The sequence below is a fragment of the Mustela nigripes genome, chromosome X, assembly GCF_022355385.1.
Source record: "Mustela nigripes isolate SB6536 chromosome X, MUSNIG.SB6536, whole genome shotgun sequence".
In the NCBI taxonomy this organism is placed as follows: Eukaryota; Metazoa; Chordata; class Mammalia; order Carnivora; family Mustelidae; genus Mustela; species Mustela nigripes.
Window position 1 is genome coordinate 89,206,630 of NC_081575.1, and position 23,857 is coordinate 89,230,486.

The following is a 23,857-nucleotide window of genomic DNA, read 5'->3' on the forward strand; positions in this document are numbered from 1 at the left end:
ACGTTGGTTCTCTCCTCACTGGGGTCCATGTGGCCGAGAGCCAAGCTGTGAGCACGTGGGAGCTGGGGTAGGGGTGGGGGTGGGTAGGGGCTCTGAGGAAGTTACGGGATGCCTTCCAGATGACTTCCTTCTCCCCAGACTTCCCTTACCTCCCGCAGACCCCAGGAGCTTCTAAGATGATGGGTGCTTCCGGGAGGGGCTGGCCTGACAGGAGCGAATGTAGTCAGAAACCCCATGGTCGGGATTTTCATGTCTTTTTCGTGGTCAGAGTCAGTTTTTATTTTAAAAGTCCAGCTGATGCCTTTAGGAGGCTTTGTCGCTTTGGAAGTTTATCAGTAGAGGAAACATCAGTGGCATTCTGAAGGTGGGGAGGGACAGGGACAGTCCCTTCCCCCATGAACCGGGAGTGATGGTCTCCCTCGGCAGCCACTTGGCTGGAGCAGACCCGGGATCTGCCCTGTCTGGGTGCCTGGGCAGGACTTGGAGGAAGCCTCGGTCAGAGGACTTCACGAAGCTTTTCTCAGGCCTTACACCTGCGTGTTGGTGAACTAGACTGAGTTTGGGATCAGAGGTTCCCCCTGTATCCCTTTTGTAGAGGCCTTGAGTCCCCACAAGGTTAGCCTTTACCGGGGGTGCTACAGTCACATGCAGAGGAGGGAGTTCCCATCATGGGGAACCCTCCTGCCTTGTTGAGGGCTCACTGGGAGGGGGGTGGGGGACTGGCCCCTGACAGCGGGGGTGGTTGCTTTGCTGCCCCCCAGTGAGGCATAAATGTTGCCATGGCGAGCTTTCTGTGAGGTGGCGCTATGACACAATCAGAACAAATTGTGGGAGGCCCTTGAGTCACGGGACTGGCGCCACAGGGAGCAGGTGTTAAGCCACGAACCACACAGCCACATTCACGTCTGCGTCGATCAGGTGACCAAGAGCACGTGCCGTCCCGCCTGTAGAAGGGCTGAGAGTAGTGGTGGTGGCCGACCCAGTGGTTAGGTCCCCTGTATCCAGCTCTCTGTCTCCTTCGCTCTCAAGGGTAACCCCATGAGCTCTGGCCAGAACAGCTCATCTCCGAGCCCTGGGCCGGGTTTGTGATGAGTCTCCCCCCTCCCCAACCTTAGCTGGTGGCGATGTGTCTCCTGGTTCCTCGTGGTGGCTGCTCTTCAGGGTTCTTACTGAGGCAGGTCTTGGCTCAGTCCAATTGGGATCTTTGCCTGAGAGGATTGGGAGCTGTGGAAAGGATGGGGGACCCTAGTCTGGGGAAAGACCCTCTAGCGGAACAGGGGAGACAGCAGCTTAGTGATGTAGTGTGAATAGGTGATTTTGTCAACCTGTGACTATAGTGGCAGGAGGATTCCTGGGGGGGCATGGGTGCGACTTTGCTCCCTCTCCTTGTGGGTAACGGGGTGCTCTCTGCCCTCAGGCGGCAGCTTCTCGGTGGGAAGCCTGGAGGAGACCTGGGGAAGGGCTCTTGTCCGCTTGTTGGGGACACTGTGGTTCAGTGAGCAACAGGGAGCTGAGGTGTCCAGTCGGTGGCTGCTTGCTGACCACGGCGAACGGCTGGGCAGGCTAGGTGGGACGTGAACTGCACGGTTTGCAAGTTTGCAACTGAGGTGAAGATGCACGGAAAGCCTTCTCCCGGAGCAAGGCACGCCTCATTAGGGGACCTGGGGCTGTTACAGGTACAGGTGATTATGACACCTGCAGTTAGAGTGTAAAATCCAGAAGTGGCATCTTGGGAGGGAGAGAGGCGTAAACGGATCAGGGCACGTCTCAGGTGTGGGCACCACACCAGCTAAGCTGCTGCCTGACTGTGACCGTAGAAGGTGTCCATCACCTCCCAGTCACCCCTGCTTTCAGATCACCTGCTTTGATCCATCTTTCCTATCTCGGGGCGGGGAGGACACGTACACTGAATTAACTTTAAAATGGCATAAGGTGGTTCCTATATTTGTGCGCTGATCCCCAGCCCTTCCCACGGGGCTCTCTGTGAAGGCTGACCAGAGACGCCAAATGGTGTCAACTGGGAGGGCTCACGGCTCCAGATTTTATGCAGTGGGGCTAACATGAAAGCTTGTCTGACAGTCTTGGTGTCCCGTCCACTGATTTCCCCAGCCTTTCTCTCCACTGGTCTTGGCCTGTGTTTATGAAGCCCAGTCCGGGAGGCAGCTGGCGGTAATAGTCCCACTTTACAAGTGAAGGGGGCTGAGTTGTAGAGTAGAGCTGTTACTGCTGGAGCAGTTAGGAGGGTCACAGAGCAGCGGGCGTGTGACACTCACAGCCCACCCCTCTGCTTCCCCCGGGCCCAACGTGGGCTGCCACGAGTCCCGGCTGCCACTGAGCCTTGTGTCTTCCCGCAGCCATGACAGTAGACCCACATGGTTGGGTCCTTCCACCATTGAGAGCACAGCCTAGCTGGGGCCAGGGATCGATCCCACCCCTCAACGCACACACGCAACTGACCACCACTAAATGGTGGTGATGTCCCCAGGAAAAAGCCAATGGGGGAACCACGTGGGCTGGTCAGGAGCAGGGAGGGATATTTGAAGTGGCCCCCCGGGGGTGGGGGTGGGGAACGCAAGAGGAATGGGGTTGGCATATGAAGAGTGTATTTCTGACTTCATCGAGAGATGGACTCGCACAGTTTCTGCTCAGTGTTAGCAGAATACCGAGCTCCCGCTCCTTAACATCCCAGCGATGCTTAGGGAATTAAGTGTGTATTAGAAGAAAGGTGACCCAAAGCGTTGGTGAGCCATTTCTTAGACTAGAAAAACAGCAGCGCGTCATGTTGAGCTGAGGTGATCTAAGGAAAGGTCCTGAGGTGAGGAGCCCACCCTCGTGGCTTAGGGAGCGCTGGAGGGAGCAGTGCAAGGAGACACACCTGTGGGCCAAGGGGGCGGAGCCTGGTGTTTGGAATGTCCTCAGGTGCTTGCCTGTGAAGGAAGGCATGAAGGGAGTGCCAGCTGGGGTAACTGACGTCCCATGGGTGTGCATGGTGTCACTGAGGTGTGTGTGTGGGGGGGGGGGGCGGCTAATATACACTCTTTCCACTTTTTCCCTTCCTCCCATGTGAGAAAGACGGGGAACGAGTAGCGATAAGGTTGAGTTCTTCGAAATTGCCCTTGACCCTCGTGCGCACACCAAGAAGCCTCTCCTTTGGCTTCCCCAGGCTCCTCTTCCCATCTCCCTTGGTCCCCCAGCTTCTCTGCCTGCCAACACTCCCTGCCCCAGCCCCCCTCCTTCGCTATCTCCCAGTTGACCCAAGGGGACACAGATGCGGTCCCTTCTGCAGATGACATGTAGGAGCTATTTGTTCTCTTTATTACACAGCCTTCCTTTTATTTCAAAATAATGCCCTCAGCAAATGTTGCCCGAGAGATTTCTTCGGTCAGCCCTGGCTTGGTTGGCTCTTGCTGCAGGGTCACCTCCCCGCCTGCGCGAAGGGACCCGGAAGGGACCTAGGCGTCTTGAAGTTGTGATGCCTCATCTTCCGATTCTCCTCGCGCCCCAATTTAAAAAAGGTGCAAGGAGAAAGTTGAGCATCGTAGTCGCTTTCTGCTTAGCTGTCCTAGCCCTGGGACCTTCTGTTTTGGTGGCCTTTGTGCTTCCAACGTGTGAGGGCCCCGGTGTTCTGAAGAAGGGTCTGTGTGTGGCAGATTACCATGGATGGGCACGGAGGTCCTGTGTTCTCACGGTGACCTTTGGGCCTTCATTCCTTGTCCTGCTGTTGTCCCCCCCCTCCCCAGGCGAATACAGTGCTGGCAACAAACATGATCCTTTTGAAGCTCCAGAGGACAAAGATCTTCCTGTGGAGAAATATTTCGTGGACAGGCAGCCTGTGAGCGAGTCCCCCACTGACCAGGCGGCTGTGGACATGCCACACAGCCCCACCCTCCGGCTAGACAGAAAGCGCAAAGTATCAGGTGATAGCAGCCTCACCGAGACGGCTGTGGAAGAGGTGCCCGAGGACCCTCTGCTGAAAGCCAAGCGGAGACGGGTCTCCAAAGGTGAGCTCAGTTGGCTTCAGCTGCCTGCGCATGCGGGGGGTGGGGGGACGGCCAGACCCAAACTGTGCTGCCTGCCCTCACCACGGGGCGCCCAGGGGGAGTCCCTCGTGCGGAGCAGTGGCGGTCCCCCGTTCCCTCCCTGGAGCCCTGGGGAAGCCACTCATGCCTCCCCTGTGCCCAAAGCCAGATGCAGGAGCTTGAGCCCAAAGATGGCCAAAGATACCGGATAAGTCCCGTTCCAAGAGACTTGGTGACCGGCTCCGGCAGAGGCAGGGACCGCTCACTCCCCTTCCCACCCCCACCCCTATTAGCGATGCGTAAGACAATTTGTTCCCCCCCCAGGGGGCTTTTTGATTAATTTGTAGTTATTTCTCCATTAGATGACTGGCCTGAGAGGGAAATGACAAACAGTTCCTCTAACCACTTAGAAGACCCACATTATAGTGAGCTGACCAACCTGAAGGTGTGCATTGAATTAACAGGGCTCCATCCTAAAAAGCAACGCCACTTGCTGCACCTTAGAGAGCGCTGGGAGCAGCAGGTGTCGGCAGCAGAGAGCAAACCTGGCCGCCAGGGCAGGAAGGAAGTGACCCAGGCGGTTCAGCCTGAGGTCACCGTCCAGGGCAATAACAGCCCCGAAGAGAAACCCGGCAGGAAAAGGGCTGAGGCCAAAGGCAACAGAAGCTGGTCGGAGGAGTCCCTCAAATCCAGTGACAATGAACAAGGTACGCAGAGGCCGCCCCGCTCCTGCAGGGTGCGTCACCAGCCTTCCCGTGGGCAAGGGCCCCAGGAGGAGCCGAGTGCCAGAGAAATGGACAGACCAGGTCGAGGCGGGCAGGGAGTGCTTTCCTTTCAGATCCTTCCAACCTCCGGTCCTGCCCTGGGGAGGGAGTGTGTAGTGAGGGGAGCTCAGGAGGGAGCCCATCGTCTGGGGAACCCCAGGGGGCTGGCCGGTGCCCTGGTCCAGCCTCAGCCCGTGTCTGCTTATTTAGGTCTATTTAGGTCCTGGGCACCCAGCTCCCCCCACCGCACCCCCACCCCGGCCCCGTGGGTTGGGGGGTGGGAGATCTGGAAGAGCTGGCTCCTGCCCTCCTCCTGTCCAGGTCCTTTGAGGAAACTTGGGGCCACTTGGCGTTTTGTGGGTTAACCTACTTGCTGTTTGAATGTGGGATAATTAAAATATTAATGCTTTGGGAACATAATTGGTATATCTTTAAAAACTGAAGCCGCTCCAGTGATCAGTGCTAACAATGGGCTTTTCTTTCCGCACCGGCTACAACTGTGTAACGCCCGCTTCTTCTCCCCCTCCCTCTTTCCCGCCGCCACCCCCTCTGGATTTAGGCTTGCCTGTGTTCTCCGGCTCTCCGCCCATGAAGAGCCTTTCATCCACCAATGCGAGCGGCAAAAAGCAGACTCAGCCAAGCTGCACGCCAGCCTCGAGGCCGCCTGCCAAACAGCAGAAAATTAAAGAAAGCCAGAAGACAGATGTGCTGTGCACAGACGAAGAAGAGGATTGCCAGGCTGCCTCCCTGCTGCAGAAATTCACCGACAACAGCGAGAAACCATCCGGGAAGAGACTGTGCAAAACCAAGCATCTGATCCCGCAGGAGCCCAGGCAGGGCTTATCCCTAGCGGGAGACTACTATGTGGAGAACACGGACGGCAAGGTACCTCTTGCCTACCCCCTACCCCCACTCCCCTTTGGGCCCGGGACAGCACACCCCACCTGCTTGCCGCCTCTGCTTCTGGGGACAGAGGTTCTCTTTCCCCACATTCCTCCCCCAAATATCACACCCCACCCCCCAGGGCTCCTCCGTGCAACCCTCCTTTCTTCCCAAAACAAAAGCAAGGGGGAGAGTTCCTCCCTCGTTCGGGTCTGTCACTTGGGAAGGCGGGTCAGGGAAGCCTGGCTTACCTGTGTGCACACCCGGTTTTGTGACAGGTGACCGTCCGGAGGTTCCGGAAGCGGCCTGAGCCCAGTTCCGACTACGATCTGTCACCAGCCAAGCAGGACCAGAAGCCCTTCGACCGTTTGCAACAGTTACTGCCAGCTTCCCAGTCCACGCAGCTGCCACGCTCCAGCTCCCCTCCAGAGACCACCCAGTCGCGCCCGATGCCTCCAGAAGCTCGGAGACTCATCGTCAATAAGAACGCGGGCGAGACTCTCTTGCAGCGGGCGGCCAGGCTCGGCTACGAGGTGAGGGGCCTTGTTGGGGGTTGCCTGGATCCCAGGAGCCCTGGCCATGGCTCCTCAAGGCTGGGGGCGGGGGTGGGCAGTGGCAGGGTCCAGACACAGCCCCCTCCTCACCCGGGACTGGGCCGGTATTCCAGCGGGGTGTTTGCGTTCTCCCCGCTCGCGCTCCCGGCTCCTGCCGCTTTGCCGGCTTGTTCAGTCGCCACGTGAAGAGAAAGGCCTCTCTGATGTTCACGTCGTGTTCAGGCAGGTAGGCTGCTTCGGCACCCTCTAGTCTCGCTCACTTATCTCTGATACAAAATCTGACATAACCCAGGGCTTGGCGACTGGGGGAATTTTAATGAGCCCTTTTAGATTCTGATTAGCAAGGGGGAGAGAAGTTATTAGCTCTATTTTGGGTTGCCTGTGCTGTTCCGGGCAAAGCGATGCCCCTGTCGGGAGGGGGCAGGAGATGTCCGGGTAGGGCTTGGGGTTGGGGGACAACCTGAAGAGTCTTTTTTTTTCCAAGAGGGCGTGCGGGGGAGGATGGGGGGGGCTCGGTCAATGCCTAAGACTCACCGCCCCCTCCCCCAGCCTGCTCCTCTCCCAGACCGCCTCACGCTGCTGGACTTGCCCTCTGAGAGATATATTACCCCCTCTGCCCCGCGCGGCTCCCCAACCACGCTTGTCAGATGAAATTGTGATGTAAGAGCCCACAGGGCAAAGGCATTTTTTATGCTGGCATCAGCCCTCTGGGAGTTGAATGGTGGAAAAAAGAGGGCTCAGCAGGCTGAGTGTGGAGGTGTGGCCCAGGGCTGCGATGAGGGCCCGCGAGATGAGGATGCTCGGGATGGGCCCGGAGTCCCGGCCCCCATACCTTGGCCAGCTCTGTGGCTCCGTCTGCTGTGTGGGGGAGCCCTTCCTGGTGTGACCGCCTTGACCCCCAAGCCAGACACACACCCCCATTTCCCTCCCAGGGCACAACTTGGTAGGAAGTCCAGAGCACCCGTGATTTTTTAGCTTGAGGGTAGTTTTGGTGGACCGTTAAAGATGCTATTGTTGATGCCTTTTCTGGTGGTATTCCTCTTCTGGAGATCTCTGGATTGCCTGGAGAGAACTCTCTGGAATGATTCTTAGGGGTGGTGAAGTCCCTGTGGCATCTGGTTGGCTTCCCGTGAGCTGAGAGCTGCAGCACCTAGGATGACCGACAGATACTCTACCCGACGCTGAGCTAGTTAGACCCCGCGTGCCCGGCATTATTAGCTCCTTGGGTCATGACTGGTCGTGGTTGAGAAAAGGGGTCTGTGTTCCCGGCAAACACTGGATGAGAGGAGTGAGAGCAGGAGGGTAGGGCTCCCTGCTTCACTTCTGATCTTGGCATTTCCAGCAGTCTTCATTTGAGCCCAGAGACCTAGGGAGACCCTTGTTGGTTCTCTAAGGAAGTTTCCATTTTGGTTTTCTTGTGGAACCAGTGGGTCTGAGGCCTGGACCAAGGAGCATTTACTCAGTCCATGCATTTTTAAGCTACGTACTAGGCCTCTGATGGCACCTGAACCCTTGGAAATGTTTATGTCCTGACAACTCAGTCCATGCATTTTTAAGCTACGTACTAGGCCTCTGATGGCACCTGAACCCTTGGAAATGTTTATGTCCTGACAACTGTGTGTGGGGGGTTCCCTTCATGCCTCAAGTTCAGCATGTAAGTTGCATAGATTACCAGTTTTGACGTTGAGCATGTATGTAGTGACTTTTAACTCCCAACTTTCTGGGATTTCGTTGGGGAGAATTTAAAATGCGTGGGGATGGCCATTTAGATTGGGCAGTCTCAATCTTTGAAAGTTGAAGGACCGTTTGTTTAACGCCGGAAAGGCATGTGTCGTGAAAGCACTGACTTGGAAGAGTCTTACCGAAGTTCGTTTATACCACCATGTGTTTTTGCTTAGCTAGGGATGCTGCGTGTCCTGAAAAGGGTGTCCGAGCTTTGTGTTGGGCTTCTCTGCTCCTTGAGGTTCAGAAACACCCTCTACGTTAAATAGAGCACTTGCGTGGCTGGAGACACTCGAAGCTTTTCCCTCCTGGTAGAAAGGCTTCTGTTTCTTAGGCTAAAATGCCCATGTGCAACCACATGCTTGTGCGTTTAGTGGTGATGGTTAAATTTTCTATGAATTGAATAAATCATGTTTTTAAAAAAGTTAATGAGGCATTTAATTAATTAACAATGTCGGGTTTATGGCCTTTATGGTTACATTTTGCGGTTAATGGCATTCAGCTTATAGCCGCTTAACAGAGAATTGTCCAACGAAAACAGTTTAATTTTGTTTGGAAATGGGTGGGCTGCCCTTCAAACACTCCCATTTCTAGTACAGAACGTAAGCCAGGAACTGTTGGGTGGACAGCCTTGCCTGTCCTCTCTGTGGATGACAGCAGTGGACAGGCGATAGGCCGCTGCCCTCCCAGCAAGGAAGCCATAGTTCTTTAGGCCGCTTGACCCCCTAACTAGACTGGGGCTTGCAGGCTGCTCATAGCAGCTGGATTGCGTCCCTCTCTCAAGGGGCCCTCTTGGGACTTCTGAATCTCCCCACTGACCAGGTACCAGAAGACTTGAGCTGTAAGTCTAGCACATGATGTTCGTTGAACTTGGGGCTCTTAATCTCTCCAGACCTCAGTTTCCCCAAGTGTGGAAGGAGAACGGTGCCACTTTCCCTTCCGGCTGTTGCAGAGGTTACTGTGGGGTAACAGGTGACATCCTCATTTGGGGAAACTGACAATGCTGTAAATAGCACAGCACAGTGAGGGCAAAGCCCTGTGGCCGTCCCGTGCCTGCTGCCTCTCCTCTGCCCTCCGGGAGAGGAGAGTCAACTTAACCTACCCATCAGGTTGGCCGTCCTTTGATTTCGAGGTACCCTGGTAGCGATGGGGGGGTCTCCAGGTGAAGGCCATAATTGTCAGAGCAAATAAACCCCAGTTGATAGGACACCCGGCAGGCTGCCGGGACCCAGGTAAATTGATCTGCGCACAGCAGTCGGTGGCGCTCGGACCTGATCCCGGAGCCACGTGACAAGGCCTCTCCCTGGCTGGGGCACCACAACTCATTAGCTTGCAGCCGTCCACTCGAGTCTGGCTAGTGAGGGCCTGCTAAAAGAGCAGCAGCTTCATGCGGTATCCTGGATACGAGGGCTTGGGGCAGGTGGCCTGGGAGCCCGGAGGATTGTGGGCTTTCTGGCAGGTTGGGCTCCCGAATGGAGAAACGCATCTGTAGGCATGCCTTCTTTCTTCCGCCTCCTGTTTCGGAGGGGAGCTGCTGTGGTGTGACCTGAAGCCACAGGACACTGATGGCCAGCTCTGCCAGCATGCCACATGAGGTTCACGGGGTGAGCATGTAGAACATTCTAGTTAGCTCCCAAGTAAGTGGTCGCTTTAGATGGGGCCTGGAAAGACCCCGAAAGGTTTGTAGATCCCAGTTTACATCTGCGGGTGGCTGGAATGACCCCTGTTTGGGGTTTAACAGAGGAGTTACTTCAAAGTTGTCACAGGGAGGCCTGCTCCGGCCCCATCCAGCTCCCCCTTGGCAAGTAGACTGTGTGTAGGCCAGCCTCACGCAGCCCAGCTCTGGGAGCCTGACAGCTCTCTGCTGGGCATGACTTGTAGGAGAGCAGGGCCGTGTGTTTTCTGGTGGCAGACGCTGTTCTGTGTGTTTGAAAACTTTCTTAATCAAGGTAATAAAACATTGAATAAATTACTGCTCTGCTTACCAGGAGCTGTTCGTATTAATATTTTAACACACCAAAGAAGTCAGATTAATAACAGTGATTCTAACGCAACCCGTTGACACAGAATACCTTCTGAGATGGCGGGGGGAGGGGCGGACTTGTTTTGTTTAGTTCTCAAGACGAGTAGGTTGCAGCGTGGGACTTTTCGGATCCCTGTCTTTATTAACTTAAGTAGCTATGCAAATATCCCATATCGATTCTGCTCCCAGTGGGGCAGCGCAAGGTGAAGGAGAGATTGGGGTTATCTGAAGTGGTGTCCTGTCCTTTCTCGATGTTCAGCGGCGGTACAGAGAGAGCCTCACTCTTGGACCCTGCTTACCCCGCAAGCAGGAGCACGGGAGGACTTGGCTAACCTAACCCAATGCCCCTCCTTCTCAGTGTGAAGGAATGTTCTCTGGCTAATTTAATCTCTGTGCGTCGGTCATCCATATTTTTTACCTTTTTCTCTCCACTACCACCTACTGAATGCACCCACGGACTCCATCACATGTGTTCTTGCCACCTTCACCAGCAGGGCCCCCGCTGGCCCGAACTGCTCTTGGGCTCAGGGACCCAGGGACACGCGCGTGCACCTCTGAGAGTAGGCACTGCCAGGCTCTGGAGAGGTTGCCCTTGTAGGCACAGAGGTCTGATGGCGTCCCCGTCCCCCCCCCCCCCCCCCCCCCCACCATAGGAGGTGGTCTTGTACTGTCTGGAGAACAAGATCTGTGATGTGAACCATCGAGACAACGCAGGCTACTGCGCCCTGCACGAGGCTTGTGCACGGGGATGGCTCAACATCGTCCGACACCTTCTGGAATATGGCGCGGACGTCAACTGCAGCGCCCAAGACGGAACTAGGTGAGTGGCATTGGTTCTTGGGGCATGGGGTAAACTCCAGAAGGGAAGGTGGAGAGTGATAACCTAAGCACATCAATGTTGGAGTCTTCCAGAACAGAATCAAGCAGACCTTTGTGGCAAACGAAATGGAACTCTAAAAATTACTAAGGGCTGCCCTGGACTGAAAGTCCTAAAGACGTTAGAGCTTTTGTGATAACTGAGGTTGTCACCTTTTTAACAGTGTATGAAATACGTGTGAATAGGTAGTCTCAGGAACACATACAGATGGAGGGCCAGCGGCCACTGGCTCCGTAGGACCTGCTATGTCCACTGGCATCCCCACGCCTGTCCCCTACCCTGTCCTTGACCTCAGGTCAGAGGCCCAGGTCGAAGTCAGCCCTAGCATCTTTCCCAGTTGCATGTGGGATGCAGCTGGGAGACAGGGCCTAGGGCTTTCCTGACAGGGGTAAAATTAGCAAAACTGCAAGGTATTTGGTGTCTCGTGGTTTCCAAACAGGATTTCCCCCCAAGATGGGACTGCGGGCAGCGTTCTGACCCCAGTGGACAGGGGCCAGAAGACTCTGAGATCTCACTGCCCCTGCCCTGCCCAGGACTCTGCTTCTGGGCCAGAGGCAGGCTCATTCATCTCTGAGCTGCTGGCACGCCGTCTTCTGGAGAGGCCCCACTTTGTACCTAGTTTTCATTTTTTTAAAAAGGAGTAGGATTTACCCTTTATTACTTCTATGATTATTATTATTATTATTATTGTAGAAAAGTTGCTTGGCTTTTTGGCTTCCATGATGGTGTGAGTCCTTCACCCCACCCCGCCCCCGCCCTAAATTCTTTTTTCCCAGTCTGTGTCACTACTTCACGTTCATTGAAAATAGTTTCATTTTAGCTTGAGTTCCCCCTTGGGCCCTGGATTAAAATAGATTTGCATTTGGGAATTAGGTTTGAAATTGGCCCTTCCACCTGCCTCAGAAAGGGTTATGTGTAGAAATAGCAGAGTAAGTCCTTGCTTGACCTTGGGCCACTCCCAGGGCCTCCATTTCCCTGTCCGGAATGGCAGCGGCACAGCTCCTTGGTGATGAGGGTGCCTGGGAGGCTTGACGCACACATGTCCCGTGGCGAGCACAGATTTAATCCTACTACGCGTCTCTCCTAGACCACTCCATGATGCCGTTGAGAATGATCACTTGGAAATTGTCCGCTTGCTCCTCTCCTATGGTGCTGACCCCACTTTGGCTACGTACTCAGGTAGAACCATCATGAAAATGACCCACAGCGAACTTATGGAAAAGTTTTTAACAGGTACGACAAAGTTCAGGAGATGGTCTTAGTAGTCCAGCTGTTTTCTACAGTTTCTTCACACACTTATGTCCGGGGACTGCCCCTTCCTCACTGGGCCCACTCTCCTTCACTTTAAGGGACACTTGCTGGGGAAAGTTAGTCTGTCTGAGAACGGATACGTAATTCAGAGGACAGATACGTACGGTCTTTGCCTACGAGGGCTGAGAAAATTCTTCACTTACCCATCTAGCCTTTTGGGTGGGCCAGGGGCAGGGAGGGTGGTCCGTCTGTCTGGAAAGCAGGTGGACGGGTACGTAGGTCTGGGCGCACGTAGCTGAGAACAGGGATTTGGAAGCGTTGTCCAAGAGGGAGCACTGTGGGATAGATAGGAAGCGCCGTGCCAGCTCTCACCGGGAAATGCCCCCTACCTTGGCCAGCGTTTCATTCCCCTACAGCGGGTTTTATCTTGTTTTTCTCTTTCCAGATTATTTAAATGACCTACAGGGTCGCAGTGACGAAGACTCCAATGGCTCTTGGGAATTCTATGGCAGCTCTGTGTGTGGTGAGCAGTTGTCCTTTTCCGTTCAGTGGCAAGTGAATGAGTTACAGAACTTTCTGGTGTGGGTGAGGGCTGGCGGGCAGCGGGTACTGTAAGCAGGACTGAGTTGGGCAAGTTTTTCAGAGTCCTCTTTTGACAACAGCCAACCTCTCGCGGCTGCTTGCTGACATCTTTCTGTCTCGTCTGCCCTCCCTTAGAACCAGATGATGAGAGTGGCTATGATGTTTTAGCGAACCCCCCAGGACCGGAGGACCAGGATGATGATGATGAGGCCTACAGCGATGTGTTTGAATTTGAATTTTCGGAAAGCCCCCTCTTACCGTGTTACAACATCCAAGTGTCCGTCGCTCAGGGGTGAGCATGGCTGTCTGTCACGTGCTTGAGAACTAACTGGGCTGCTCGGGGAGGGGTAAGGGGGCAGGGGTTAGAAACCCCTTTCAGCAGGTGAGGGTGGGTGGGTGAATGAACGCCGTGAACCCCACATAATGCAGTAGATCTTTCTAGAAAAGGTCGGTGGGGGTGGGGGAGTATAGCATGGTCTAACTGCTCTTATCAGGGGACCCTCCCCCCCGCCAGGACATTGAATTCAGTGATTGGAATTTCATGGAAGAGTTGGGGCAACTCGGATCCTTAAGTCACTAAACTTGGAAAGGGGTCCTCTTCATGAGCCCCCCCATAATATGCCACTGTTGTGACCTTCCAAGACACTTGCAGTCTGTTGGCCTCTGCTGACATACCCCCCTCTTATGTAAGATCGAAAAGAACATTCTGTGGTACCTGGGATCTTGACTGTCCTTGGACGTGGTTAGACCAAGCCTTGCCCTGATGGTTGGGCCCTGGGGCCGCAGATGACCAGTCCCTTGGGGGTGTGTACGCGACAGGGGACTCTTTGGCTGCGTGTTGACACGGGTGCTTAATGAGTAACCTCCTCCTCAGATTCCAAAGTCGTAAACACGCATGCTGCTACAGTGACATGTTACTCGTGATAGAAGTCCTAAAGCCTGGCAGGGTAGCTGGGAGGAATGTCACACCTTCCTTCTCAGAAGAGACACTCCCAGGAGTCCCAAGGGGTGGGGGTGGAGGCGCAGGCGCCCGGGAAGGGAAGGCCAGCGGGCCAGCCTTCTGTGTCGTGTTGATAATGCTTCCCTTCGGGAGGGTCAGAGCAGAGGACAGGAGAGACCCGAGGGGTGTCTGTGGGCGGTGTTTGGGCTAGGATACAGAAGGCTTCCCACGGTGACCAGAGTGAGGTGCTTGCCCTGGAGAGGGGTCACCTGAGAGCTGTGCTCAGAGTTGTGTGAGCAGGTGTGTTTGCCTGTCAGCCTCTGGCCGCCCCAGGACTCCCCGAGATGAGGCTCCTTTCAAGGTGCTGTCCCTGCTGCTGTCTAAGTCCGGCCGGTCCTCTTTCAATGGTCGCTTCACAATCCAGACACATCGCACCTCCTCACCAGCTTTTCTGGGGGTGATGAGACCCTGGGACGGGGTCCCGGCAGGGTCCCCACAGGAGTGGCCAGCTCCAGGCACCTTCAGCTTGGCCCAGAAACTCGAGCCACTCTCCTGTCTCATCTGCAGGCCTCGAAACTGGCTGCTGCTCTCGGACGTGCTCAAGAAGCTGAAAATGTCCTCCCGCATCTTCCGCTGCAATTTCCCCAACGTGGAAGTTGTCACTATCGCCGAAGCCGAATTTTACCGGCAGGTGTCGGCCAGTCTCCTGTTCTCCTGCTCCAAAGACCTGGAGGCCTTTAACCCCGAGAGCAAGGAGCTCTTAGACCTGGTGGAGTTCACCAGTGAGCTGCAGACTCTGCTGGGCTCGTCCATGGAGTGGCTGCACCCGAGCGATGGGGCGTCAGATGACTACTGGTGAGCTGGCTGGGCCCGCCGTGTACAGTGTGTCATAGTGTTAATCTCTGTGCATATGTGTCATAATACGACTATTTCTGTAAAGAAAGGACACTATTACATAGGAAAATATCTCTTCTTTATATAAGAGAAACGACTCCACAGTCAGAAGGACTTAGCAACATGTTCTGTTTCTGTCTCTGTTTTGGTTTTCTCTTGTTTTCTTGTTTGTTTATTTCTCCTTTTTAAACCTCTCCATTGGTTTGTATGAAGTTGTTACAATGTCTATTTACTTTTCAAATGCACACCTGCTTCTGGGATATGTTCATTTCTACTTGGAACATTAGTTTTCTTTTCATTTCTTTTTTAAGGAAATCAAAAATATGAGGAAAAGGAGCTGCACACTTGGACTCAGTGTCCCACAAAGCTCCCGTGACCGCGACCACCATGGTTTCACGTGTGGCCACAACCCCGTGGTTGGTTTGGGGGCGTGAATTGGGTGAAGGCACTTGGCAATTGTTGTAACTTTTTATGTTATGTTTACAGAGTACCTGCTCAGGCCAGGGAAATGCTATTGGATGTAATCCAGTAGCGTGTAATATAAATTCAGACCATAGCCACACACAACAACTAATTGTATGAAACTTTTATATCCTAATTTAAAAGCTGTGAAATTAGTTTTCACGCATCAAACCGGATTGTTTATATGTTTAAACATTTTATGCTCTTATTTAAAGAAGACTTTGAGCTATTTTTTTCTGTACCCTGTAAAATATTGAGAACTAACATAATATGTTGAGGTTGCTTGAAAATGTACATAAAACTAAAATTTTCTGAATTGTGTGTTTATGTTTGAAATCTGTGTTTTAACTTTGTAAGTAAATTCTCTGCCTTTGTATTTATATTTTACAAAAATTTTCTTAAAAGGCAATAAACCTGTTGAGGAAAGGAGAAAACGGAAGCACCTCGTGTCCCATGTTTCCCTGCAACATTACTGTTGTCACAGATGCTTTTTAAGCAACAATGATGGTCAGGGCCCCACAGTGAACTTCAGAGGAATCTGTAGTGCCCAGAAACCAAAGCAGATGGAAGATTTCAGGGGAGTTTACTCAGAACCAAGTTTTGAGGCCTATTCTAAGTACATTTGGATGTCTCTTGGATCCTTCTCCCAGCTTTTTCTCTTGATGCCCCGGTACTCCCTTACATTGTCTTTGGTGGCCGTGACGGCGAACTATAGTAATTCCATCGTGGCCAGCCCTTCGTCTTTAAGGAGCGATCCTTCCAGAAACAGGGGGGGTTGCGTCCCTTCTCCCTCTAGACCTCATGTCTTTTTGTTACCTTTTGCAGTCCAGACCTATAGTTTTGACCACCCTGACACTCAGCCGCCCTTCCTTTTCCAGCAGTATCCGTGCTGGGTTCTCTCGGTTGGCGCTCAGTTTCTGTCCCATGTCCTTTTACATCCTTCCTTCATTGCAGAGGCTGGAAATCTGAGAGCTGCTAGGCTCCCTTGCAGCTAGGATCTCAGCGTCCCTTTGGTTTGGAAGGCAGAGGGAGGGAGAGGCATCCTCCTGCTCTAGTAGCTGCCAACAAGCCTGGAGAGCTCATCGAGACACACTGGCTGGCTGGCGTGACTAGACCAGCCTTCCAACATCGAGTCTTCAAAAGCAGTTGGGGTCGTGGTGGCCGCTTGCCAGTGCCCGGATGACAACCCTGGTGGATTGTAGTGGAACCCAGGGGTCCCTCCCAAAGATTTTATAAGCATGTGCTTCCTTGTATCAAATCCACTGGTGCTCAGAATGTCCTGAGTGCTTTCTGGGCCTACCTGGAACGCTGAGAACGCGAAAGTAGAGCAGACAGACAGGGGTGCTGGGGTCTGGGAGGAGGCCGCAGGGATGATGTGGTGGAGTGGGCTCTCGAAGCGCACAAAGGGTGGTGTCAGCAGGCCTCAGTAGGCGGGAACAGCGAGGCAGAGCTGGGAAGGGGGACTTCTAGCACCGTCGGATAGCCTGGCGTATGGAGTGAGAGAGCCTCTTGTTGGGGAAGGCTTGGAGTACCTGTAACGTTTGGGATGGGTCCTGAAGACAAAAGGCAGCCAACAAGTGGTTTTGATCTATTAATGCTTCCAGGAGCGCCTGGATGGTTTGGTCCGTTAAGTGTCTGCCTTCAGCTTACGCTGATCCTGGGGTCCTGATATCGAGCCCTGCATCATGTTCTCTGCTCAGCAGGGAGCTTGCTTCTTTCTCTGCCTCTCCTCCTGCTCTTGATCGTGCGCATGCGCATTCTCTCTCTCAAATGAATGAAATAAATCATTAACGCTTCCATTTAAAAAGAAATCCACTTTTATTATTAAGAAAACAATCCATGCCTTTGACTAACTGAATTTTTTTTTAAAGTATCCACCCCCCCAAATAAAGTTCTTTGAGCAGTAAAAAACGGAGGGAGATGGGGCACCTGGGTGGCTCAGTGGGTTAAAGCCTCTGCCTTCGGCTCACGTCATGATCCCCGGGTCCTGGGATCGAGCCCTGCATCGGGCTCTCTGCTCAGCGGGGAGCCTGCTTCTCCGTCTCTCTCTGCCTGGCTCTCTGCCTACTTGTGATCTCTGTGAAATAAATAAATAAAATCTTAATTAAAAAAAAAAAAAAGAAAGAAAGAAACGGAGGGAGGGAGGAAGGAAAGGAGGAAACCACACATTTCAAAAATTCAGGCTCCTGTCCTCCCTCCCAGCCACCTTTTCTGCCCATCTCCCACTCAGTTACCACAAACAACCCGATAATCATTTGCCGAGTTACTGTGTTCTAGGAAGTCACTTCCAGCATCAGGTGAGAGTGGCAAAAAGGTAAAAACAAATAGCAAGACCCGTCACCCAGGCCCTCGGAAATAATTTAAGCACAAGAGGACCAGTGAACCCAAACAAAAGGAAAGAAAAGCGCCAAGGCATTCACCTCTATAATAGTTTGGGTTAAACTAACTACAAAGGTAGTTTTATATTTGGGCTGGAGGCAAAGGAGGGCTCAAGGCCAGCTGAGGTTCCATCCCAGATGAGGGGCATTTTTAGTAATCAGGCCAAGAAAACAGGTGGGAGCCCCAGGTTTAAGGGATGGATGGGGGAGTAATGCACTTGGTTCAGGAAACACTGGAGGCGGTGGTTCCTGTGGCTGGAGGAGCGTTAGCCTAAAGAACGTGGATTGAACTGCCAGCATGTGTGGAAACATGGATGAAGGAGGGCCAAAGCGTTGACCGTGGGTACAGAGGACATAGCACAGTCTAGAAGCTCCCCTGTGGTAATGGAGAGGACACCGGTGTAGACAGTGAAGATGCAGGCTAAGACATGTAGACCCCCGTGGCTGCGGTGAGACCACAGGGAGAGTGAGTCATTCACTGCTCACCCCGGACAGAGGGCAGCGGTATGGTTCCTTCTGCTTCTGAAGGTGTCCTGTCCTCCCTCTCCCAGGTAGACTGGCTGTGACCGCTACCTGAGCAGCCTCCCTCGACCAAGAAATGTGGGAGTCATTGTCCATGTGTTGGGTCCCCAAGGCCCTAGTGACGGAGCCACCACCCCAGCCCTGCCCTCCCCTGCCTGGCTTTTAGGTGGGAGACGAGGAAGTGATGTCGAGCCAGGCCACTGTTAATTTTGAATTGTTCTACTACTCCACCCAAATCTCCCCTTCATATACTTCCCACCTGTGTGAACTTTGAGTTTGTTCTCTGTTGGCAAATTGTCCTAATAGTTGTTATAGTAGGGAACCAGAGACATCTGAGTCTCCATCAGCAGGGTTTTCTGGGGAGATTGTTCAATGAAAAGACAAGGGGAAGAAAAGTATGCGTGGTTTCCTGCTATTCAAGTTGGGAATGGGGAGTTAACCCTAGACACCTATCTGTTTTTTAAAAATGAAACACCTTTGAAAAAATGCTTACGTCTGGGGAAAATAGAGCTGGCCACAAGTGAAAGAGGATGGAAGCTAAGCATCTCTGAATTTCCTCATTGTATAGAGTTTCTGTAGTTTTCAACTGTAAGCAATGCCTGCAAATAAAAAAGCAAAAGGAAGCAAACCTAACTTGGACCCCAGTTGATAGCACAACCACACAGGAAAAGAATGATTTCAAGTGACTTTAGAACACAATCAATTGATTATATAATCCTTTGTGGATTTACCTTGAGGACAGAAAAGGGCAAAAAAAAAAATTTCAAATTTGTTTTCAGTAATCCTATCCTTGGTGGTGGCATCCGCATTGTTATTCTGAGCTGGTCCTGTTTGTGTTGTGAGATAAAGCGGAAAAGTATCTGTTGTTGTTGGGAGCTGAGATTTTCAGCAAGGGAGAAAGGAGATGCAAATGTACGATTGGTGAGGTTGAATACAAATTACACAGTCCTGAAGCTGAATTAGAAGTAGTATCACTATGAAGTCGTGATGAATTTTATCTTAAAAAAATATATCGGGGCACCCAGCTGGCTTAGTTGGCAGAGCATGTGCCTCTCAATCTCAGGGTCGCAAGTTTGAGCCCCACGTTGGGTGCGGGGGTTACTTAAAAATAAAATGTTTAAGAAATACATTTGTACCAAAAATATATATTGAAGCTCTGTCTACTGAAAAGGCCCAGAAACAATGACCTTTAGAAATGGGCACCACTGTGTCTCAGACTGTGGTTTCTAAATACCTTATCCCACTACAAAGAATTGAGCTCCCTTCGAGCAATGGTTGACTGCAGTTTGAGGAGGGAGACAGTTGGAGGGGAGCATGGGTGTGCACAATAAGCTGGTGGGGCTTTATCAGGAAGACAGCAGCCAACTTGGAGAAGCCCCCAATAGGATAAATATGGGTTGCTTTGAGCATCAGTGGGGATAGCTGCAATGAATATAAATAAGCATGAATATGTTCCCATTTTGAGTTCATAAAGGTAGGCAAAACCAAACTCCTTGACACCCCACACCCAACCCTGTTGGGGAAAACCTCATCAGTTGAAAACTGGCAAACAAAGGGAAAGAACTGAGCATTTTCCCTGCCTTTCCTAAACGAAAGAAATGTTTTGTTCTATGACAGTGTCCCAGCCAGGATCTGAAGAAATTACAGAACGTTACCAGTTTACGACCCTTCATGAAACAGTGGATCTGGGCAGTGATTGTTTATGAATGCCAAAATTACCAAAAAGAAAGGAAAATACAAAAAGGAACAACCAGTCATTGTGAGCCTCCCAAAGGGAAAACATTTCACCTCATCTGAAGTTGTCTTGCCAAAAATTTGAACCTGAAGACTGATCAAGGCTCTAGAGCAGTGGTCCCCAATAGAAATATAATGTGAGGGGGGCCTGGGTGGCTCAGTTGGTTGGGTGTGTTTGTCTTAGGCTCAGGTCATGATCCCAGAGTCCTGGGATCGAGCTCCATGTGGGGGCTTTCTGCTCAGCGGGGAGCCTGCTTCTCCCTCTCCCTCTGCCTGCAGCTCCCCCAGCTTGTGCTCTCTCTTTCTCTCTCAAATCTTAAAAAATAATAATAAACCATTAAAAAAGAAACTCAATGTATATTTTGTGCACGCACAAACACACACACACACACACACACACACCACTTTACAATTTCGACTGGCCACATTTCAAGTGTTTGATAGCCCATTTGGCTAGTGGCTACCATATTGGACAATGTGAGTCTAGATCAAATCACAATTTACAGGAAATACAGGGGCAGAAGAACATGGTAGGATGCTATGGGCATGAATTCAGCACAAGTCAGACTGAGGCTCTACAAGATTCAGGATTCCGTTTCCTCAAAGTGTAAAGAGGAAACATGGAGGGGAACCTGTAGCTAATAGACTTAAGAGAAACACTAAGAGTTGTAGAATATGGATCTCAGAGTCTTATTTGAACAGACAAACTAAAAAAACATTTGTGAATACCAGGGGTGCCTGGCTGGCTCAGTTGATAGAGCACACAACTCTCATCTCAGGGGGTCCTGAGTTCAAGTCCCAGGATGGGCATTGAGTTAGCTTAAAAATAAATTGGGGTGCCAGGGTGGCTCAATCGATGAAGCATCTGCCTTTGGCTCAGGTCATAGCCCCACATTGGACTCCCTACTTAGCAGGGAGTCTGCTTCTCCCTCTGTCCCTCACCCCACTCTTGTGCTCTCTCGCTCTCCTCCTCTCTCTCAAATAAAATCGTTAAAATTAAATAGAATTTTAGGGGCGCCTGGGTGGCTCAGTGGGTTAAAGCCTCTGCCTTCAGCTCGGGTCGTGATCCCAGGGTCCTGGGATCAAGCCCCGCGTTGGGCTCTCTGCTCAGCAGGGAGCCTGCTTCCTCCTCTCTCTCTGCCTGCCTCTCTGCCTACCTGTGATCTCTGTCTGTCAAATAAATAAATAAAATCTTTAAAAAAATAAATAAATAAATAGAATTTTAAAAAGATACATTTGTGAAAACCAGGGAAATAAAAACACTGAACATTTTTGGTGGAGTCCTTATCTTTTAGTAATAGATGTTAAAATATTTATGAGTGAAATAAGATATCTGGGATTTGCATCAAAATCATCCAGGAGGAGGGGTAAGGAAGAGGTATAGACAAAACAAGCCTGATCATCAGTTGGTAATTGTTGAAGCTGGTGAACTTTTGAATTGTTGAATTTGGTTATATTTGAAATTTTGAATTGTTTGAGTTGTTGAATTTTAGTTATATTTGAAATTTTCTACAATAAAAAAATTTTTTTATGGGGCACCTCGCTGGTTCCATTGGTAGACCATGCAACTCTTGACGTGGAACCTGCTTTAAAAAAAAAGTTAAGGGGCGCCTGGGTGGCTCAGTGGGTTAGGCCGCTGCCTTCGGCTCAGGTCATGGTCTCGGGGTCCTGGGATCGAGTCCCGCATCGGGCTCTCTGCTCAGCAGGGGGCCTGCTTCCCTCTCTCTCTGTCTCTGCCGGCCTCTCTGCCTACTTGTGATCTCTGTCTGTCAAATAAATAAATAAAATCTTTTAAAAAAAAAAAAAAGTTAAAAAAAATCTTTTAAATGAACATCAGTACCTATCTTTCAGAGTTGTCAGGATTAAATGAGATAATATGTAGAGCTCCACGCACAATGCCCAATAGATAGTAGGCGCTAGATAAATGTTTAGGTTCCTCCTTTTGTTTTATTTAATTTTTAATAAAGATTTTATTTATTTATTTGACAGACAGAGATCACAAGTACGCAGAGAGGCAGGCAGAGAGAAGGGGGATTAGCAGGCTCCCTGCTGAGCAGAGAGCCTGACCAGGGCTCAATCCCAGGACCCTGAGATCATGACCTGAGGCAAAGGCAGAGGCTTAACCCACTGAGCCACCCAGGCGCCCTTAGTTTCCTTCTTTTAAAAAAGCTGGACACTTGGGGTGCCTGGTTGTCTCAGCCACTGGAGCATGTGACTTGGGGTTGTAAACTTGAGCCCCACGTTGGGTGTGGAGATTACTTAAAAATAAAAAAATCTTGGGGCTCCTGGATAGCTCAGTTGGTTAAGCGTTTGCTTCAGCTCAGGGTCATGATCCCAGGAGTCCCAGGATTGAGCCTTGCGTCGGGCTCCCTGCCCAGCAGGGAGTCTGCTTCTCCCTCTGCCTCTGCCTGCTCATGTTGCCTTCTCTCTCTCTCAAATAAATAAATAAAAAGTTTTTTAGGAAGTCTTAAAACTGGGGCATCTGAGTGGCTCAGTGGGTTAAGCCTCTGCCTTCAGCTCAAGTCATGGTCTCAGGGTCCTGGGATTGAGCCCCAAATCAGGCTCTCTGCTCAGCAGGGAGCCTGCTTCCCCCTCTCTCTCTGCCTGCCTCTCTGCCTACTTGTGATCTCTCTCTCTCTGTCAAATAAATAAAAAAAATTTTTTTTTTTCCTGTAGTGATATTTGTATTGTCATTCTGAATGTATTTTGTGTGCATTGTAGGACAAAGCAAAGACATCGGTGATGTTGGAAACCATTGTGTGAGAAGAGAATTACGAACATAGAATGGAGGAAAGAGAAAGTACCTTGTGATGTTGGATTTGAATTGTCAACTCAAGATTTAAATAAAACAAATATGATGTGGATTTTTAAGTTCTGTCTACTAAAAAGTCCGAAAAAACATTGACGCTCCAGTAACAATGAGCACATCTAGTAGCAAGTTCTTGGTTTCTAAATACCATTCTCCATCAAAAACCAGGAACTGCTTGAAGAAATGGCTGCCCCCGAGTCTGTAGCAAGGAGCCTACAAAGTGAGCCTTGCCTGTGGAGGGGGACACTGACACGTGTGTTGAGTCCAGACACGGCATTATCTCCATAGTGTTCTTTTCAACAATGTGTAACCTGAATCCTATTATGAGGAGATGGATAAATTCAGAATGTGGGACAGTCTGCAAGACAACTAGCCTAGCCTTCCTTTATTTTTTTTTAAATTATTTTTAAAGATTTTATTTATTTATTTGACGGACAGAGATCACAAGTAGGCGGAGAGGCAGGCAGAGAGAGAGAAGGGGGAAGCCGGCTCCCTGCTGAGCAGAGAGCCCGATGCAGGGCTCCATCCCAGGACCCTGAGATCATGACCTGAGCCGAAGGCAGAGGCTTTAACCCACTGAGCCATCCAGGCGCCCACCTTCCTTTATTTTTATTTTTTAATCCATGTCATGTAAAACAAACGCACAAGGGAATGTTCTGGATTAGAGAAGATGAAGAGACAAGGCAATCAAATGCAACACATGAAATTTGCTAGAATTCTAGGACAGAGAAAAAAGTCGCTATAAAATTCTTTGAGGGGGCACTTGGGTGGCTCATTCAGTTAAAGTCTGACTCTTGGTTTCAGCTCAGGTCATGACCTTGGGGTCATGAGATCAGGGAGAGAAGACTTGGCAGAGTCTGCTTAGAATCCTCTCTCCCTCTGCCCCTTGCACTCTCCCTCTCTTGCTCTCTTTCTAAAAATAAATAAATAAAATCTTTAAAAAGTATAAATAAAACATTTTGGGGACTACTGGAGAAATTTTTAAAAATCAATCTTAATGAGGTATAATTTACATAAAGTTTCCTGCTGCCCCTTTGCTTTCAATGATCCCCTCACCCCAGGCAACCCCCAGTGTGATTTTTCTCACTATAGAGTTAAATGGGAAATTGAAAGAAAGGCTATAAATTAGAGGGTATTATTGAGTAAACATAAATTTTCTTAGTGATGACGGCATTGCGGTTATGTAAGACAATGTTCTTCTGGGGCGACGTCCGCTCGGGTGTTTAGAGGTGAATTTTCATGACATCCGGAATTTACTTGCAAATGGTTCAGCAAAGAGTACACACACACACATACACACACAGATAACAAAAGCATGGCAAAATATTACTAATTGTGAATCGAGGTAAAGGGTATATTAAGCTGTTCTTTCAACTTTTCTATGGATTTGAAATTTTTCAAAATAAGTTGAAAGGAAAAAAGGAAAAAAATTGTAATTTTCATC

General features: G+C 50.9%; 1 protein-coding gene across 14 annotated transcripts in view; it reads left to right on the top strand.

Annotated features, from left to right (window-relative positions):
* Positions 1 to 22,433, top strand: part of BCOR (BCL6 corepressor) — a 90,419-nt gene extending 67,986 nt beyond the window's left edge. For 7 of the 14 annotated variants that reach the window (XM_059386023.1, XM_059386024.1, XM_059386021.1 and 4 more), the window contains 10 exons: positions 3,741 to 4,001; positions 4,382 to 4,726; positions 5,343 to 5,668; positions 5,944 to 6,198; positions 10,618 to 10,784; positions 11,929 to 12,074; positions 12,538 to 12,615; positions 12,810 to 12,966; positions 14,182 to 14,469; positions 22,326 to 22,433. In XM_059386023.1, coding sequence (XP_059242006.1) covers positions 3,741 to 4,001; positions 4,382 to 4,726; positions 5,343 to 5,668; positions 5,944 to 6,198; positions 10,618 to 10,784; positions 11,929 to 12,074; positions 12,538 to 12,615; positions 12,810 to 12,966; positions 14,182 to 14,469; positions 22,326 to 22,347 — 2,045 coding nt within the window. In that variant the 3' untranslated portion in view covers positions 22,348 to 22,433. Of the gene's footprint in view, positions 1 to 3,740; positions 4,002 to 4,381; positions 4,727 to 5,342; positions 5,669 to 5,943; positions 6,199 to 10,617; positions 10,785 to 11,928; positions 12,075 to 12,537; positions 12,616 to 12,809; positions 12,967 to 14,181; positions 15,410 to 22,325 lie in introns of those variants that run through there. The other 7 variants (XM_059386031.1, XM_059386034.1, XM_059386028.1 and 4 more) reach the window with 4 other exon arrangements.
* Positions 22,434 to 23,857: the final 1,424 nt, after the last annotated feature.